Source organism: Mirounga angustirostris, unplaced genomic scaffold (genome assembly GCF_029215605.1).
Source record: "Mirounga angustirostris isolate CCGP_5_RB_7025 unplaced genomic scaffold, mMirAng1.0.hap1 SCAF_1, whole genome shotgun sequence".
Taxonomy (NCBI): domain Eukaryota; kingdom Metazoa; phylum Chordata; class Mammalia; order Carnivora; family Phocidae; genus Mirounga; species Mirounga angustirostris.
In genome coordinates, this window is record NW_026991709.1 from 179,204,416 (window position 1) to 179,223,567 (window position 19,152).

At 40.3% G+C, this 19,152-nt stretch overlaps 1 protein-coding gene and 1 long non-coding RNA gene across 18 annotated transcripts in view; both read right to left on the reverse strand.

The window, feature by feature from the left end:
* Positions 1–4,832, reverse strand: part of LOC123833635 (uncharacterized) — a 36,586-nt gene extending 31,754 nt beyond the window's left edge. The window contains exons 1-2 of one of the 2 annotated variants that reach the window (XR_010412173.1): positions 3,219–4,832; positions 843–1,152 (exon numbers count right to left, since the gene is read on the reverse strand). This is a non-coding gene — a long non-coding RNA (uncharacterized LOC123833635). Of the gene's footprint in view, positions 1–842 lie in introns of both variants that reach the window. The other variant, XR_010412172.1, reaches the window with a different exon arrangement.
* Positions 4,833–6,083: 1,251 nt separating this feature from the next.
* Positions 6,084–19,152, reverse strand: part of MITF (melanocyte inducing transcription factor) — a 217,014-nt gene continuing 203,945 nt past the window's right edge. For 15 of the 16 annotated variants that reach the window (XM_045861975.3, XM_045861978.3, XM_045861982.3 and 12 more), the window contains 3 exons: positions 18,611–18,686; positions 15,099–15,246; positions 6,084–9,662 (listed from right to left, as the gene is read on the reverse strand). In XM_045861975.3, the coding sequence (XP_045717931.1) occupies positions 9,261–9,662; positions 15,099–15,246; positions 18,611–18,686 (626 nt within the window). In that variant the 3' untranslated portion in view covers positions 6,084–9,260. The other variant, XM_045861981.3, reaches the window with a different exon arrangement.

Below are 19,152 nucleotides of genomic sequence, written 5' to 3' on the forward strand. Positions count from 1 at the left end.
CTGGCCAATCTGGGCCAAGGAGACTCTGGGAGGAGAGAAACACCTCTTCCAGGCTGGCTGATAAACTGCAGGGGTGTGTTTGGGGCCATCAGTCATTCTGCCGCCTCACCAGGACAGCCTGCATGAGAATGAGGCCAACAGAGAGGAGACCCGAGGTGAGTAGGAGACAGCAAACCATTCATGACCTTGTCATTTGAGGATCGGAGGTCACCACACCGAGTTTCATCCATGGAGTTTTTTTATGTGACCAGCAAATCTCCCTTTCCAGTTTGAGCCAGATGGGAGTTTGGTTTCTGTCATGAGCAAGTGAACACACCCTGACAGCCCAGGGGGCTTTGGAAATGATGGAAGTAAGAGTTCTTGTGTACTCAGAGGAACTTGTGCTTCGGGAGTCCTCTCGACATCTTATTGAAGAACTCGGGTCTTAGGATCTCCATGTGGGGGCGGGGGTGAGAGCTGGAGAATTGTGGAAAACTAGCCACAAATGATGAGGAGGGAGATACAATTCTAGGCATTGAATACCTTCTTTCCCTCCCTTCCCACCATCCTGCCATTAAGGTAGAGGAAAGAAAAATCCCAAATTGATACATGTGGGAGGAGCAAGAGACTGGCAAAGGGAGAGCTTGCCCAAACCTCTTGAGATCTACAGGAATGAATACTTGGGGTTTTGTCTGCCCAGAATCTCCTCCCCATTTTAGGCTCAGCATCACTCCTTGCAGTCTGGGTGAATTAACCCCACCTTCCTTTCCCTTGGTCCACATGGTTTCGGTGTGGCTGAGGGAACCTAGTGGAGTGGACCATGTGACCCAGACCTGGCCAGTTGGCGTGTTCCATCTTCCTACCATGGTGCTCTTACTCAGGGGGCCTGACCAGAACGGATACAGGGACTTGACCATAGACACTGGGAAGGAAGCGTCGGCTTTCAGCTGGACTGTGGGGTCCACATGGAGAAGACTCACCTGCAAAGAGGAGCACAGAATCAAGAAAATGAGAGACAGGTAGACTAAATGCCTTTGCGCCCTTAACAATTCAGATGCACGTGAAGTTACATTTACCATTTCAACTTTGTGGTCATATAAACCAACGCATTCCTCCGTCCCACCGGAGCCAAGGTCCTCTGGTCACCATTTATTTCCAGACAAACTGTGGGGGCTGAAAAAAACATCGTAAAAAAGGTGTCGAATGAAAGAAATCTCTGATCTCATTTGTAAGGAATAGAAAGATGTGCTAATGTGTTTTCCCTCAGACTTTGTAATACGGCTATTTCAATTCTCAAACAATCTTTAATACTATAATATACCAGATCCATGACAATTAATGTGGCTTTTGTGGGTTGGCCTACAACCAATTAACTGAACTTTTGAGATATAACCTGTTAGGATTTGCCTGCATTAAAAAAAAGAAATCATTGAGGGGCACCTGGTTGGCTCAGTCAGTGGAGCCTGCGGCTCTTGATCTTAGGGTTGTGAGTTCGAGCCCCACCTTGGGTGTGGAGATTACTTAAAAATAAAATCTTAGGGGCGCCTGGGTGGCTCAGTCAGTTGGGCATCTGCCTTCGGCTTGGGTCATGATCCCAGGGTCCTGGGATCGAGTTCCTCATCGGGCTCCCTGCTCAGCAGGGAGTCTGCTTCTCTCTCTCCCTCTGCCTGCCGCTCTGCCTACTTGTGCTCTGTGTCAAATAAATAAATAAAATCTTTTAAAAAAATAAAATCTTAAAAACAAAGAAATCACTGAGAAGACTATGTAAATTCTGAATACCATACAATTCTTCCTAACTCCCTTCCACCAAAAATCATTGAGCAGGACCCAAAGTGATAAACCCCTTGTACATACAGCAGGCGAGATCTCCCCCATTCTTCCCACATATTGGGTATTTGTATTTCAAAGGGTGGGAGACATGAAATATAAAGGACTACTTTTTACCAGTCATAGAAAAGGCACATTGAACATGAGCCTAAGAGTATTTCTATTTCCATTAAAAATAACATAAATTACGGGCGCCTGGGTGGCTCAGTTGGTTAAGCAACTGCCTTCGGCTCAGGTCATGATCCTGGAGTCCCGGGATCGAGTCCCGCATCGGGCTCCCTGCTCAGCAGGGAGTCTGCTTCTCCCTCTGACCCTCCCCCCTCTCATGCTCTATCTCATTCTCTCTCTCAAATAAATAAATAAAAATCTTTAAAAAAAAAAAAGAAAGAAAAGGCACATTGAACGTGAGCCTAAGAGTATTTCTATTTCCATTAAAAATAACATAAATTAAGGGCGCCTGAGTGGCTCAGTTGGTTAAGCGACTGCCTTCGGCTCAGGTCATGATCCTGGAGTCCCGGGATCGAGTCCCGCATCGGGCTCCCTGCTCGGCGGGGAGCCTGCTTCTCCCTCTGACCCTCCCCCCTCTCATGTGCTCTCTCTCTCTCATTCTCTCTGTGTCAAATAAATAGATAAAATCTTTAAAAAAAAATAAAAAAATAAAATAAATAAAAATAACATAAATTACTTTTTAAATTCAGGAATAATATTATTTAAATAGCAATAGTTTCCTTAACCAGAATTTTTTTTTTAACCAGAATTTTATATTTGCAGAATCCAAACCTAAGCAAATCTGCTTATTCAGGAAGAATTCTTTAGTGACAATGGTTTCTACCCATTGAATAATAAATAAATGTAAGCATACTTACCTTAAGAATGAAAGAAATTATTTTATCAGCTCTATATAATTTCTGTAAAATCTCTGGAATTTCCCAAACTATGTTCTTTGGAACCATGAACAAGTATTTTACACACACACATACACACAAAACCCTGTGGTCAAGTAAGATTGTGAAACATTAAATACATTTCTCAATCCTGAAGACTCTCAGTGCATACTGGCATATTTGAGAATGTGAGAAGTCTCACAGTACAGATACCTGTTCAAATATGTTTAAGTTCCTCAAAATGAAATAGGGTATTTTGCTTCCTAACCCAACCTCCAAACCCCAATTCCCCAAAGCAACTTTTGGAACAGCTTGTGGAATTAGTTCCATAAAGCAAAGTTTGGGAAACACTAGTTGAGTGGTTTCTATCTACACAGATTTTGCTGTCTGAATAATATGGAAGACATTTTGAGTGACAATTGCACCCATTTGGATTTAACTTCAACTGACTCCATAATTAGAAATTTAAAATGCAAATTTTTCAAAAGCAAACTGCCTTTACCATTTAGAAATGTTGCTGAGACTTACTTGGATTTGCGTACAGTTATATTACTTTCCAGTATATCTGGTATAAGTAATAGGCTCCAAAGACCTATAAATATTGAACACAAATAAGATTAGCCATGTCTAAATTTTATCTATAAACAAGGGCTTGACAATTTTAATATGGCAAATGTGCTCTGCTTTTTTTTCTTTCTTTCTTTCTTTCTTTTTTTTTTTTTTTTTTTTTGGTACATGCCTCTTGGGAAAACTGGGAATGGAATGGAAGCTTTTTCATTTACATTCCGCACAAGATGTATATTATGGATTTATGTTAGTATGGGTGAGGACATGAAGCTATTGAGCCTCAGATGTGGCAGCGAAGAATTAAGAGATCATCACCATCTTTCACTAAATATAATGAAAATCTAACTTTACAACACTCCTCTTAAATGAGCTTGCCTCATGCTACTTGGCTATGCATTAAATCTTGGCATACACAAAAAATAAAAACAGGGTAGTTCTAAAGGTTCATTTATGTTGGCTGGATTATGAAGATTAACTCCTCAGATGGTGTTCCAAGGAAGTCATCAAATGTAAGTATAATTGAAAATAAAAACCTGAAAACCATTTAAATATTGATAGGAAAGTGAACAGACAGGATATAGTCAAGACATCACTCTTGAGATATATAACATCAGTGTATACCATAAAGGATCAAAAAGTTTAATTCTCTAGGGAATATAATGGAGATTTCTACTTCAGTAAAGCACATTTCCTGGGAATAATATAGCATAATTATTCTCATGGCAGAGGCACCCATGCAGATTATACACATTTAATACAATTTAAATCTTAGGTCATTTGTGCTGATGAGGTTTTTAAAAGGTGATAAATTGGGTTTATTATTCTCTAAAATATTCTAACCCTGGGTCCTAGATACAGTGCGGTCCTCTTCTCGAAAGTACCCTGTGGCTTCTGTCACCTTGCCAGTTCACACGAATATTAGCTCTGTGCAAAAATGCAGTATTTCTCAAACAGTGCATGCCACGTTTGATACACACAATGATTTCAGGTAGTCCAGGGGGTGGGCTCCATTTTATTAATGGAGGGATTATGATCATAAAATCACAGCTACCATTTACTGAGCATTTACTATGTGCTGCCAAGCAAAAATTCTAGTCTGTTCACTTGAACGGACTTCACAAGACCACCACGTGGTAGCCGCTGTTACGATCACCAAAGAACAGAAAGGAAAATGAGGCACTGAGAGGCTAAGTAACTTGCTCAAAATCACATAGCTGGAACTGGGCAGAGACAAGATTGAAATTCAGGAGATCTAGCTGCCAGTCCAGGTTTTGCCACTTCGTGGATAGATTTATCTGTTAAGTGAGTTCACTTAATACAAAACTTAATAAATCTAAGTCTGTGAATATGAAATAAGATCACACGAGCTGTAGGCAAATGTGTGATGTTCACGTAACAGTGCTCTAACACATAGGATGTGTTTTTTTGTTTGTTTTTGTTTTCTTTTGGCAGGGGGAAGCTAGAGATTAAGGATATTTGGAGGGGCGCCTGGCTGGCTCTGTCAGTACAGCTTGCAACTCTTGATCTCCAGGTTGTAAGTTCAAGCCTTACGTTGGGTGTGAAGATCGCTTAAAAAAAAAAGAAAGGAAGGAAGAAAGGAGGGAGGGAGGGAGGGAGGAAGGAGGGAGGGAAGGAAGGAAGGAAGGAAGGAAGGAAGGAAGGAAGGAAGGAAGGAAGGAAGGAAGGAAGGAGGGAAGGAAGGAGGGAAGGAAGGAAGGAAGGAAGGAAGGAAGGAAGGAAGGAAGGAGGGAGGGAGGGAGGGAGGGAGGGAGGGAAGGAAGGAGGGAGAGAGGGAGGGAGGGAGGGAGGGAAGGAAGGAAGGAAGGAAGGAAGGAAGGAAGGAAGGAAGGAAGGAAGGAAGGGAGGGAGGGAGGGAGGGAGGGAGGGAGGGAGGGAGGGAAGGATTGTGAGGTGAATGTGAAGAAGCAAATGCCAAGTCAGGGTTACGGTTCAGCTGCAGACCTCCTGAGATGAAGAACTCCAACCTTCAGCTTACCTGCTTTCAAGGTTGCCCAGAAAACTTCTTGTTGAGATAGGAAATCTTCCTACTTTTACACGTCTTTAAGGCATCACATAATCACATTTCTATGGGAAATATAAATAATTCAATAACTCTGAAAAAGAAAGGGCTTGATTATTGTATATTACAATTTAAGAAAAAAAAATCAAATTTAACAAAAAGCTGACAATCAGATCTGAAGCATTACAGGAAGTTTCTTGCTCATTTTCTCCAGAGGTTAAACCAGAATATTTTTTAAAGAGGGCAGAAGTTTAAGGTCTAGCTAGGGAATAAAGACATGTTTTGTCTGACACTTCCCAAGTCAAATCCAACATTTATCAAATGATTCTTAAGTGCTGTATTTAAAAAAAATACAGCCAGGAGCTGGCAACCTGGGTATATTAAGCTTTCATTATTGTAAATTTGTATTTTAAAAACCCAATGTCTTTTTCGTAAATATGCAAGGGCTTCCCTGACAATTTCTCTTCTTGTAAAGCCACCTCTCACTAAAACATGTTAAATAAAACTCCTATATCTAAAATGAATTCTTGGCATCTGGGAGTTTAAAATCTCCCCCAAATTCAGAAGGGGGTTAAAAAGCTGTATAATTATAGTTCATCTGAGTGCAAGTCATAATCAAAAATGTTGAAAACCAAAAAGTAATATCTTGGCATTTAAAACAAAAAAAAAATGTACTTACTGGCATTTTAAAATTTTTCCTGCAATCTGTTATTCGTTAAATCAGAAGAAAAGGTGTGCTACCATTCTGGATAAGGCAAACAATATTCAAAATTGTCATTAACTAAAAACAACTGGCCACCACTATGTGGAAAACCAAATGCTTTAATGAGGCTATCAAGAACAACAGTTCAATTATTTCATTGGATACATTAATATCGATCCATAATATACAGTGCTATGGACCATACAGAAATTATTGCTGCATCCAACAGCAGGTGACTATATTATTAACATTACAGTACCAAGCGTCCGCAAGAGACAGTCATTTGTCATTTTTTTTTCAAGAAATAGGGTTTTTTTAATATACTGTTATCAACACCAGCTTTTCCCCAGTGCATTTTTAAAAAATATTAATAAGTGCATTCCTTTGTGCTTTATTTTATATCTCTTAACTTCCTATGTATTTTATTTGTTCTTATTGCTTTATTATTTAAAAACAACCAGAAAGAACTTTGTCATCCTATGTATGACCAGGTTGGTTGTAGGATTTTTGGCAAAGTCAAAAGGTTTGGTATTTCCATTGCCTTACCCGGAGGCAGGTGGACAAGTTTGGCATTTTGGTCACTCCATATGGAGGCCCAACCCCAAGTCACAAGTCTGTTCTCAGGGATGGGGGGAGTGGTGTGGATCATTCTCTCGTTGTCATAAATGATGACCCCAAACCACCGCTTCTTGGCTTAACTAGTCCCTAAAACAAATCCACACTCGATTTGGCAAAAAAGAAAGAAATAAAACCACCCCCGAGGCTGCAGCATTCTCCTGGGCTTCCTCACCCGTCACTCCCAGAAATTGTCTCTTAAGAAGAAGGGGATGGGGAAGCAGGCGACAGTGAGCTCAGGAGTTGCGAAAGTCAGGACAGTGGTACGAGATGCCATGCTTCCTCTCAACAGAGCTTTCTATAAGGTCACTTAGCCCTGGCCATATTCCCTGGGCCAGGAGCTAGTCAACCTTGCTCCATTTTTAAGAACCCTCACCATCAGCTAAAGAAAACAAGCATCATACCGTCGAGATCTTTGACTTCTGCACCCAGCTCCCCTCCCCCCATATAAATATGAAGAGAAAAATAGACAATGCTATGATTGTATCAATGAACACTATGGTACAGTTAGCTGTTCATGCAGATTTGCATCACTATTCTAGGAAAAGAGCTATACAATTAAGGGGATTGAAAGAATGGGCATTAATTTTCCCTACCCCCTTCGGTAATAAAGCTATAAAACTGATAGCATCATCAATGTTTCCAAGGATTCTCATTGCCCAACGTGCATGGGAACTATGCAGTTGATTATTTTCACGGAAGCTACCCATTCAAACATCTGACAATCACACCTTCTCTTTGAACCCTCCAATACCCATCCACCAATTCGTATTTGACATTTAAACTCATTTTCTTTTTTTTAAAAAAACCCCTCCTGAATAAGGTTTCCTGATGAAAGAAGTTGGCACTCTGTCACTAAAATACATTTAATATGAAAAATATCTGAAGGAAAATTGGAAGCTCTTATATTGTCTACATAGGCACCATGCTCCATGTTCCTCTTGACTATAGATACCATCTTGAAACTGTCTCCTATATTACGGTTCAGTCAGTGCTAGTCCAAAAAAGACTACTGCTATATTTAAGGCACTTCATTCTGAATGGATATGCTTTATGCCACTTGCTATTCAATTGTAGGCTGCTACTGAGAAATTCCATTCAACAGCCTGGCTCTTAACACCATGTGTCAGCTGTATAAAACACGTAGGCCAGATAGATTACACGTAACACTACTGTTGTTGCAAGGGACTACACAAGTAGATAATGCACTGAAACTAACTTACAACTTTGCTGCTTGTTAAAACACTGTTATCAAGTAACAGTAATTTGCCAATACAGTATTTCTCTCCTTCCAAAAATTCAGCAAGTTCGCTGAAATAAACCCCAATTTAAATGACCGTAATGGGCGTATTAACGCTATGGTTATCAGTCTCCACGCATATTGCTACTTTTATATCACTAAAAATAAATATGTAAGTTTATTTTCTCTAGAAAGCCAGTTTTAACCTATTAATACTACACCTTAAATGTGTGGAAAAAACGGTTCCGAGTGAGACTGTAATATACAAAATATTCGCAAAGCTCTCTTTAAACACAAGACCTTGCATAAAAGTGTTCTTTCACGTGTGTACAAAGAATGCGGAAAACCACCAGTGAGTTGTAAAAATATTGAAAACTTGCCATTTTAAGATGCATATTCTTACAAATTAATACAAACATACTGAAAAGAACGATGATAATAAAGAAACTGTACAAATCAAATGAACAGTAAAACATAATTTAAAAATAAAAATAGGAAAGCCAATTAGAAATGTGCCCAGTTTGGTTTTCTTTATCAAAAGTGAAATTGAAGAGAGAAAAAAGAAAAAAAAAGGACAACTTGCAGTGCTCCTCAATATTTTACTTTGAGAGGACACTCATTTCCTTTTCAAAATAAAATATATCTTATGGAAAATTGAATCACACTCATTGATGAGGAAAACTGTAACAGAGCAAAGAGTGAAGGACAGCAAGATTAGAGCCCATGTTTCAGAGCCTAGGTCTCTAACCCTTCAATTTCACTTGCACCTAAGTAAGGGATCAGTTACATTTTCTAACCAGACAATCCTCATGAAATTGGGTGTACTTTTTTTTTTTCTTTTACAGAATAGTGTATTGCCTTAAATAGTTTGCAGTAGAAAAACTAAATGCTGTTAGAACAGTACTGGATCTTTAATGCAGTACCAATGAATCAATACATTTACAAAATGAAAAAAGGTTAGTGTGGATTTCTTCCTTTCTTTCCTCAATCTCTTTCTCTCTGCCTTTTTTTTTTTTTTTTAATTTTTGGTTGCTCTACATTCTTTCGATTAAACTTTACATTTAATTTCCAAAGATGTCACAGGCATTAAAATCTCAAACCAAGTTTCCCCTGAATAAAAATGGACAGAAATTTCTCTGATGCAGAATCCTCTTGCTCAGAAAGCTGAAGTCCAGGGTGAATTCAGTTCGCAGATACTGTACACTCACTGTACAATACTTCGGAGGCATCTGTAGTTGTAAAATAGAATATACAAGTCTGTTTCACAAAATTCTAAAAATAAAATATATCCTGGGCTATTGATAAAGCATGAAAAAAACTTCCATATTAAAGGAAAATTATCAAGAAACCCCCTTTGGGTAAATTATGAAACCTACGAATCAAGAAAGGAAGCAGTTTCTGAAAGCGCAGGGCAGGGAGGGCCCGCTAACAAGCGTGCTCGGCTTCTTCCATGCTCATGCTGCTCCTTCGGCTGCTCGTTTTGGAAGCTCCGGGGGACACTGACGAAAGCAGTGGGTCAGTTACGCCCACGGGAGAAAGCGTGTCATCCATCAGGATGTCTTCCAGTTTGGATCCCATTTTCGTGGGGACGCCGTAGGCTTGGTTACTCTCGGTCCCGGCTCCAAGGCTGTTGTTGAAGGTGATGGTGCCGTCTGTGAGGTCGAGTGTCGTCGTACAAGGTAGGTCTGCATGATGCTGAAGGAGGTCTTGGTTGCAGTTCTCGAGAGTGGGTTCTTGCTTGATGATCCGATTCACCAAATCGGGGGAGCAGAGGCCCGTGGATGGAATGAGTGAAAGTCCGTGAGCTCGAGCCTGCATTTCAAGTTCCTAAAATGAAAGTAAAAAAAAATCAGATGTTTCAAGAGGCGGAGTACAGAGGACTTTAGGGCAGTCCAAGTACTGTATGTGATACTATAATGGGGCATACGTGTCATTATGTATTTGTTCAAACTCATCGGATGTACAACACCAACAGTGAACTCTAAGGTCAAGTAGGGACTTTGGGTGACGATGTTGTATGGTGTAGGTACATCAGCTGTAGCAAATGTACCACTGTGGTGGGGGGTGTGGCTGGCAGTGGACCTGTGGGAGAGCCAGGAGCATATGGGGAGTCTCTCTATACCTTCTTCTCAATTTTGCTGTGACCCTAAAATTTCTCTAAAAAGTAAAGTATTAGGGGCACCTGCGTGGCTCAGCCAGTTAAGCATCTGCCTTCGGCTCAGGTCGTGATCTCAGCGTCCTGGGATCCAGCCCCATGTGGGGCTCTCTGCTCAGGGGGGAGTCTGTTTCTCCCTCTCCCTCTGTGCTCACTCTCTCTCTCAAATAAAGAAATAAAATCTTTTTTAAAAAAGTAAAGTATTAAAAGTCAGACACTTGGAGGAAAAAACAATAAATTATGAAAATAATCTTTTTTTTGCTCTTTTCAATTAATAAATGCTATTTCTTAAAATAGAGTATAGGAACCACCAGTAGTATATGATGTGAGTTTTAGGTGCTACACGGATTTCATTAGGTATTAAATACAGAGACAGTCTCTCCCAGATGTTCATGTTTCTGAAGATAAATTTTAAAAACACAGAAATAAAGACAAATATGAATATAAAATTTCAAAATGTGAGCTGATTAAAGGAAAGTGTTCAGTAAATAATGCAGTTCTGGGGTCCCTAAACTGTGTGCGCCTATCCAGGCGTGTGCTGCAGGGAACTCTCAGGGTACTGTGACATTTTCAGATATCTGGGGAAATAGCACACTACTCTGAGAACTATCAAATTCAAGATGGTCCACAGTCTCAGCATTAAACTGTGCGACATGCGTCTCCATCATGTATCATTGCGAAGGCGGGTCTTTGGTGTTGCTGTGATAAAAAGTAAGAATTCCATGAAAACCAACACGGGAGGAGAAATGAGGGTGGCACTGTCCAACCAGATTCTGTGGCTGCAGAAGCTGTGCAGTGTGCAACAGACACACACATCCCATTAGTAGGTAATGCAGTTATTAAAAAATAAAATAAAAATGCTTTTTTCCTTTCGGCTTCTATGTTTTGTATTTTCAAGTGGCGACTAAGTTGTTAGGACCTAAATATTCAGTAAGTTGCTTGGACCTAACAAAGAAATGGTAGGTATTGCTTTGGCCGAGGGCAGAGTGAAACAGTTACTAAGATACGAAGGGTATCATGACCTAAAAAAGTCTGGGTGGGAATGGCGAAACTTGTAGAAGTTGTACATAAGGAACTTAAGTTTGAGAAGTGTCACTTAACTCATCTTACCAGGGCCAAGGGAAGTATGGCGTTTGGTTGGTTTCTGTTTTTTTTTATTTCCAAAAGAAAGTTCTTATAGGGAGGATGAATAATTCCTTTCTACGCTTCTTCACATCCCTTATATGATGGGCTGAATTGAAAAATTTATTATGTTCCAGGGTCATGAGATCAAGCCCCACGTCAGGCTCCCCGCTCAGTGCCCTGCTTGAGAGCCTCTCTGCCCTCCTCCCCACTTGTGCTCACTCTCTCTCTCTCCCCCTCTCTTCTTTCTCAAATAAATAAAGTAAATCTTAAAAAAAAATTCGTATGTTCAAGTCGTAACTCCCAGCACCTCAGAATGTGACTCTGTTTAGAGATGCTGTTTTTTAAAGAAGTAATTAAGTTCAATGAGGTCATTTGGGTGGGCCCTAATCCAACCTCCAATAGGACAGATGTCCTTAGAAGAAGAGGAGATTAGCATTATGATCTCACTGATATGTGGACTTTAAGAAACAAGGCAGAGGATCATAGGGGACGAGAGGAAAAAATGAAACAAGATGAAACCAGAGAGGGAGACAAACCATAAGAGACTCTTAATCTCAGGAGACAAACTGAGGGTTGCTAGAGGGGAGTGGGGGTGCCGGAATGGGGTAACTGGGTGATGGACATTGGGGAGGGCACATGATGTAATGAGCACTGAGTATTATATAAGACTGCTGAATCACTGACCTGTACCCCTGAAACAAACAGTACATCATGTTAATTAATTGAATTTAAATTTAAAAAAAGAAGAGATTAGAACACAGGGATACACCTAGGTAAGACCACTGGAAAACACAAAGAAGAGGCAGCCTTCCAGGGAAGTAAAGAAAAACCAATCCTGCCCACACCCTGACCTTGGATTTCCAGCCTTCAGAACTGCAAGAAGAGGCTGCTCTGGTGTTTCAGCCTCCAGACCAGTGGTATTTATTAGAGCGGCCTGAGAAGACTAATGCACTTCCCAAGTGTCACAGCCTCCCTGGGTTCCTCGTTTCAAAATGCCATCCAAGTGTGCTCTTTCCACTCTCCCTGAGTATCCCTGGATCCCTCCTAAATTGAACCCAAATGACTCTCGATGAGCATTCTGCTTCTATGTGCCAAGACGATCCTTTCTATGCTTGTCATACACTAATATAGTAAGGACAGAATATAAATTTGAAGCAAGTCACAGTGCCTCACGAAGGAGGGAAAAGTAGCCTCCCACGTGATCCAGCCACTCAACCTTTGCCCACAAGCCTAGAAATGTATGTTCCTGAAAAGTCATGTTCAGTGTGCAGTAGAGATTGTTCTCTGGACGCATGACACGTCAGAGACGGGAGCCTGAGATGTCACACAAGTATGTACATGTTCCTTTGCTCGATCTCCAGAAACACAAGCCTCTTCAGGCATCGTTTTAAAGCCTTGGGTTGTTTAATAAAATTATGGTTCCAATGATATTAAGGCTTCATGCTCTTTCTTCTGTGAAAATTTCTGCATGCATCACTTGGAGCGAAAATGAAAGGAAGCCCTTAGGCCCAAGCTTAAAACATGCTCTATTGTAAATCTACACCAACATGCTAATAAAAACAGCTCCTCCATACATGTAGTTTGTCTTAAAAAGAAAGTTGGATAAAAAGAGGCAAACATTTTACTCTGATCTCCTGTTGTTTAATTAAAAATGCTTATCAGCTGATTAAAGCATTACTTAGATTTCTAAACAATGTGCTAAGTCTCATCTGGAGAACTCAGGCTCACCGTATGGCAGAGCCTCCCTAATTACCAATGTGTTCTGTGATATGCAAAAGTTCTACAGGCTGCCCCCCACTGTCACTGGAAGAAACCCACAACATCCTCACCGTGGCACTTCTAATCCACGTTTTTCACAATACTCATATTCCACACGAAGAGACGTGTTTGGATGCTGAAAACAAAACTTAGCTTCTCTTTCAAAAGAGTTCCTATGTTTTAACATTTGTATAAGGAAATAACATATTAGTATAAGCTGCTTTTATAAATGGGTATGTCACGTTCAAGAGAAAAGGACCTATGGCTACTTACTGAAGAGATCATATGAACATAAAACAAACAAAAAACAAAAAAAGATTAAAAAAAAAAGGGATTTCCAAATGACATGCAACCTCTGCTTCACTATGGACATTCGAAAATGCACCCCCTAGGGGAGAATCGTCATCTGACACCCTGCTGAAGATCACTGCCTGCAATGGGAGAAGTGATACTGAGAGATGTCCACAGTGTTCTGGGGTGCTCAAAAGATCGGAGATCATTATTATAAATGAATGACTCTGTTAAAGAGGTTCGGTGTCCAGGACACACACCACCAGATCAAACACGCTGCTGTCTGAAGGGTCAGGCTTGGCTTGCCACCAGAGTTGCACTGGAAACCTGAAAAAATGGTAAAAGGGGGGTCCATCTACTCAAGAAGAAGGTACTCTGTTGGCTCTTACTGGTGGACTGTGTTCAAGGTCAGCAAGTAAATGAAAATTACTCTTGCCAATTCCTTTGGTCAGCAGCAGAGAGTCCATTTTTCTTTGTCTTCTTCAAGACAGTTTCAGAGGAAGTTATGTGTTTACTCTCAGCCGGAGAGCCTGAGCACCTACGAGGAGTACCAGGAGCTGGTAGTACAGAAGGACTGCCCCATCTCACACTTCACACTGGTATGTATACTCGATACACAGAACAACAGATGAATTCCACATATCAGAGTTAGTATTTCTCCCTCTAAGAATAAATAGTGTGAGTTAAAGATACATACATACATACATATGGTATAATTTCACTATCTGTAACTATTTCTACAATTTTTATCTTGAGGATAAGATCGTCTGGACGTCTCCAAGTTCCCTATAAACATGGGCTTTGACCATGGGCTACATGCCCCCACCAAATACTAAGGCATCTCGGTATTTAACAACTTCAATCAATTCTCACTATTGGAGGTAATTATTGCTACTGATTGAATGCTTGCGTCCCCATCCCACCCCTGCCAAAATTCATATGTTGAAATCTAATCACCAGTACAATGTATTTGGAGGTAGGGCTTTGGATGGTGATGAGGTCATGAGGGTGGAGTCCTCATGAATGGGATTCATGCCCTTATAAAAGAAACACCACAAACCCCCCTCCCCTACCGCCATGGTGAAGACCCAGAGACACTACCCCTGTCTATGAAACAGGAAGCAGACTCTTACCAGACACTGAATCTACCTGCACCTTGATCTTGGACTTCCTAGTCTCCAGAGCTCTGAGAAATAATGTTTGTTGTGTAAGCCACCCAGTCTGTGGTATTTCGTTACAGCCGTCCAAATGCACTAAGACAGTTATGTTCTATAAAGTTGCTCTGAACTCCGAATTAGTAAATACCAAACGATTGCTTCTAGAGGAAATACAGAGTTAGGTTTCTATGAGTGTCTTAGTCACATTTTCATTAACCGGTTGACATATAACCTTGTTTTATGTTCAAAGGCACCTTAATACATAACGTTGATTCATTAACGTTGAACTCACAGCCAACAGCACTGCAACTCACCTACGAAGGAAACTTATCTCCGTAAGACACCTCACAGCCTTTTCACGCTTAGGAACACCAGACAACTTCAGTAATACTCTTAGGGGCCATTTTAAACAGCAAAATTCACCCATATAACCCAGAGAAATATGAAAAGCCTGGGACTAAGGACCATGAAAAGGATGCCTATTTATAGCGTGAGCTGAAATAAGACAACAGGTCATTGCCTTGTTCGATCTTAACTCAGATTAGCCACTCTGCACGTGTCCACAAAGGACCACGAGAGTGCCAAGAATGTTGATCTTGGGGTTACGGTGAATTTTTATGAGTAGCAAATTCACAAACAGGGAATCCATAAATAACGAGTAGCTACTGTATTAGGATCGTGTAAAAATCAAGTCCCCCATGGCTCATTATATCCCCTTTTCCTTCCACCTCCAAGTCAGGGACATATTGCAAACCGCTCACAACACATGCCCCGTACCTGTATTCTGAGCAGCAAATGTCGGTTGGCGTGCTCCAGTTTCTTCTGTCGGTTTTCAAGTTCTTTTGCACGTTGCTGTTCTCGTTGCAACTTTCGGATATAGTCCACAGATGCTTTTAAGATGGTTCCCTTGTTCCAGCGCATGTCTCTGTAGCGAAGAGGAAGAAAACAACCTTTTTCGGGATTTGAGGCACAATGAAAATTCATTATTCAGGGCATGAATAATGCAATAATAATGCAATGATTTCTAAAGATACCGTAATCAATGACACGTTGATGACAGCTACCATTCACTGAGTGCTTCCACGTGCCGGACACTACCCACCCCCTTCTTAGACCTTATCCTACCTGTCCCAGACAAGCACCTTGGCAAGGAGGGGTGTGGTGCACGTGCTGAAACAGATACTATTCAATATGCCCTCGGTTACAGAGCTACTCTAAGGTGGAGTCAGGACTTAAATTTAGTTCTGTTGATTACAAAAATCAATATTCTTAAAAACTATATTAAAGAGCTATAGGTTTCTAGGACTATCAAAGTTAACTCATTCAGACAGGCAGAATAAGCTACAGTTAAAAAAAAATTCCTTGAGATCCTACTACTTGACCATGTGAAGCATAAAAGTGGTATCCTTGGATTTTCTCATGAATATTCCTGGCCAAGTTCTCTAACCTCTCTCTGTGTCCCTGTTTCTTCATCTATAAAATGGTGATACTACACATGTATGAACAGCCTCGCAGGTACGTTACTGAACTCTAAGGAGGCCTCTTAGAGGAATGTGCTAGGAAAAGTCTAGAATGCAATTCAAGTAACAGAGCAGGCACTGTGTTAAAGGCTCAACAGAATAATTATAATGGTTATCTTTAAATAGCATTTACTATGTGCTAGGTATGTTTTAAGGTGTTTTACAGATCATTTAATCACCACAACCTCAGTGGCTAGGCACTAATATTGTCCCCATTTTGTAGAGTGGGAAACAAAGGCACAGAGAGGTGAAGTAATTTGCCCAAGGTCACACAGCTAGGAACTGGCAGAGGCAGGAAGCCTAGAGGATATGGCTCCAGACTCCATGCACTGAATCATTATATCATTCTTCTCATGTGACAGAGTCCTCAAAACAACCAGACTAGGAAGGAATATTCTGAACACCCCTGCCTTTTTTAACAGATGAGGAAAATCAAGTGTCTTTCCCAAGATCACACATCTAGTAAGGGATTGTTTTGGAATTCGAACCCAGGCAGCCTGAGCTTGGTGCCTTTGAGTTTTTAAATCACTGTAGCTGTAATGTCCTCATGTATATGAGGAAATTAAGAACACCATTAAAATGTAGGTAAAAGTGAGCTGAAAAATTTAGAGCACTCCAGAAAAATAATTAAGAATGAAATTATAATTACATAAGTAGTATTTCTGGGGCACCTTAAATTAATCTGAGCTCTTTCATAGTCAGTGCTCATGATGACAATGACAAGGACAATGAAAAAAAATCAAAAACAACTTCATGTATGAAAACTCTTCTACCCCACAACCTACAGCTGCTCGAGGCAGATGGGAAGTATTAGCCGGGATGTATGAATGGAGGGTCATTAAAACAAGTCACCAAGTAATTGATCCTCCTATGGATTAGATGAAAACAAAACAGTTCTCTCACGAGAGGCAGACTTACAGACCCCAGAGAATTCCCTGGCGGGGGAGGGTTGATCCCTGGGGTCTGAGCACTGAAGAGGGCTACCCAGGGAGGTGTCCTGAGATAGAGGGAGCACCGAGCTAACTTGTTTAAGGTTCGGGGCTGAGATCAAAGTAACAGACCCTTTGGCAGTCAGAGAGAAATGTAACTATAATGAAAGATGCTTTAATGAGGCCAGGAAGTTGAAAAACCCATACTGACACATGTAAGTAGCTACTCAGTTTTTAAGAAGTGACTATTCCAACCAATTATCTTATTAGGTTTTGCTTCCTTGTGAGACCCAATCAATCAATTATGCCTTTAGGCTTGAAGGAAGGGTATTCAAACTTTTTTTTCCCCTTATAATTAGAGAACAACCCTTTTTTCACACAGAAGTATAAAAAGATCCCCAATATATAAATTAACAAAAGCAGATCTGCTGTAGGGGAGGAGAGCGTATGGGGCTAAGACCCTGGTCAGCTGGACTGTGTCCCTATAGCAGCCCCAGAGCCTGTTCCAGAAACTGGTATGAAAAAACTCCCATTAGAGATATAGTCCATTTATCTTAAAACAATGCCTACAATTAAAGATCATTATCAGTTCAGATTATAAACACGTAAGTATTCTAATACAATAGAGAAAGAAGATATGCAAATAGAGGCTTTCACTGCAGCCCCATAATTTCATAATACGTTGCTAAAGAGATTCATATGCTACAGTTTAAAAGAATATGCTAAAAAGTGAAAGCTGATAAAGAACAGGAAAATGGGAATTCAATTTCAACTATCATGCAAGACTGACTATAGGAAATGAAGGTCACAGCCCCTTAGTAGGATAAATTTGTGCTGCAGAACTGAGAATTTGAATGTTTTGAGTTTCAAAATGGCTTTCCTGGAAACGTGGGAAAGCAAAATGTTGATGATGGAAATTGTGCTTGAACATCCATCAAAACCACCTTACAATGGGCAATGATTTTATTTTATTTTTTCACAAATTCCCTGACAATAATGTGAATAGCAAATTTAATAAGCCTTGCATGAATAATGCTTGATTTCATCTTTACATTTTATTAGGTAGCTAAAAGGTCATATTCAAAGGCTAATTTCATTGGATGCCTGTGGGAGCCATTAAAATGTATACATCCTCTAGCCCCTTACTTCAAATGGGCCACTTTCTAATGGATAAAAATCGTGTATTTGTTGTCCTACTTGCTGACATTGTTGGTAGGAAAATTATCTTTACAACTGTTATCTCCGTCTGAAAGGGGGTGGGAGGTAAGCAGAGACTGGAAACTGAAACCCAAATCAGCTGACGTGTACTTAAAAAGAAGATTAAAAATTACTTTTCTACAGGTTGGTAACATACCGAGGGCATGCAAGTTTTCAAAAAAAATTTGTGACCTTTTGTCGGTTGAATATTGTTAAACTCGAAGTCTCTAAAACCAGCTCTCAGGACCCATAGATACTGTATGAGTACAGCAAATAGTCAACAAATCTAGTCTAAACAGCTACTGAAATCTCTGCCCTGCGTGAATCGTTAAGAGAATTTTTCTAGCAGCTTGGTGATCACTTGCCAAGGAGTCTCAGATTTCAGAAAGCCACCTCCTCATATCCAAAGCTAACAGCTGATGTCCAGTAACCCTTAAATACAATTCGATTGATTTCTCTCAAAATTTTAGTTTGATGAGACAAACCAAAAGAAAGGAACAAGAAGCATACCAGAAATGGAACCAAAAAGAGAGGGGGTACTTCTTGACTCTAGTTTCTGTACCTGTGCACTTTTTGCAACATATGAATAAACATTAAGGTACCAAAAAATATATGATGCAGATTAACATGGAATTGTACTCACGGATCATTTGACTTGGGAATCAAAGTACCTAGTTCCTTAATGCGGTCATTTATGTTAAATCGTCTTCTTCGTTCAACTTCAAGAAAAGAGCACAGGAAGGGACAATTAGTAACAGCCACCACATACTATTTAGTATACCTTGTTAAAGCCATGTGTGCATTAACTTTGCCGGCCCAAGGCCATATAACCCGAATCTGTATTTCCCCATTGTTGTCATGTTTTTGGTACTGAGGTTAAAGCACTTCCAAAAAATGGGCTACCTTTGTACAGAACTTTATCATTTACAAAGTCCCGAGGCTGTAATTTCTCATTTGATCCTGTAACACCACTGAAATTGGAGTGAGTATCCTCAATTATAAATGTCAAAACTACTTGGGGGATATTAGAGACTTGACAAGGACACCCAGCAATAAGTGGGAACAGCCAGAACTCAACCCTGAGTATTCAGATTAGGGGGCAGCGAACTTTTACAGGGCCACATAATGAGTTACTTTTGGCTTTGAGGGCCAAATGGCAAAACTGAGGATATTATGTAGGTACCT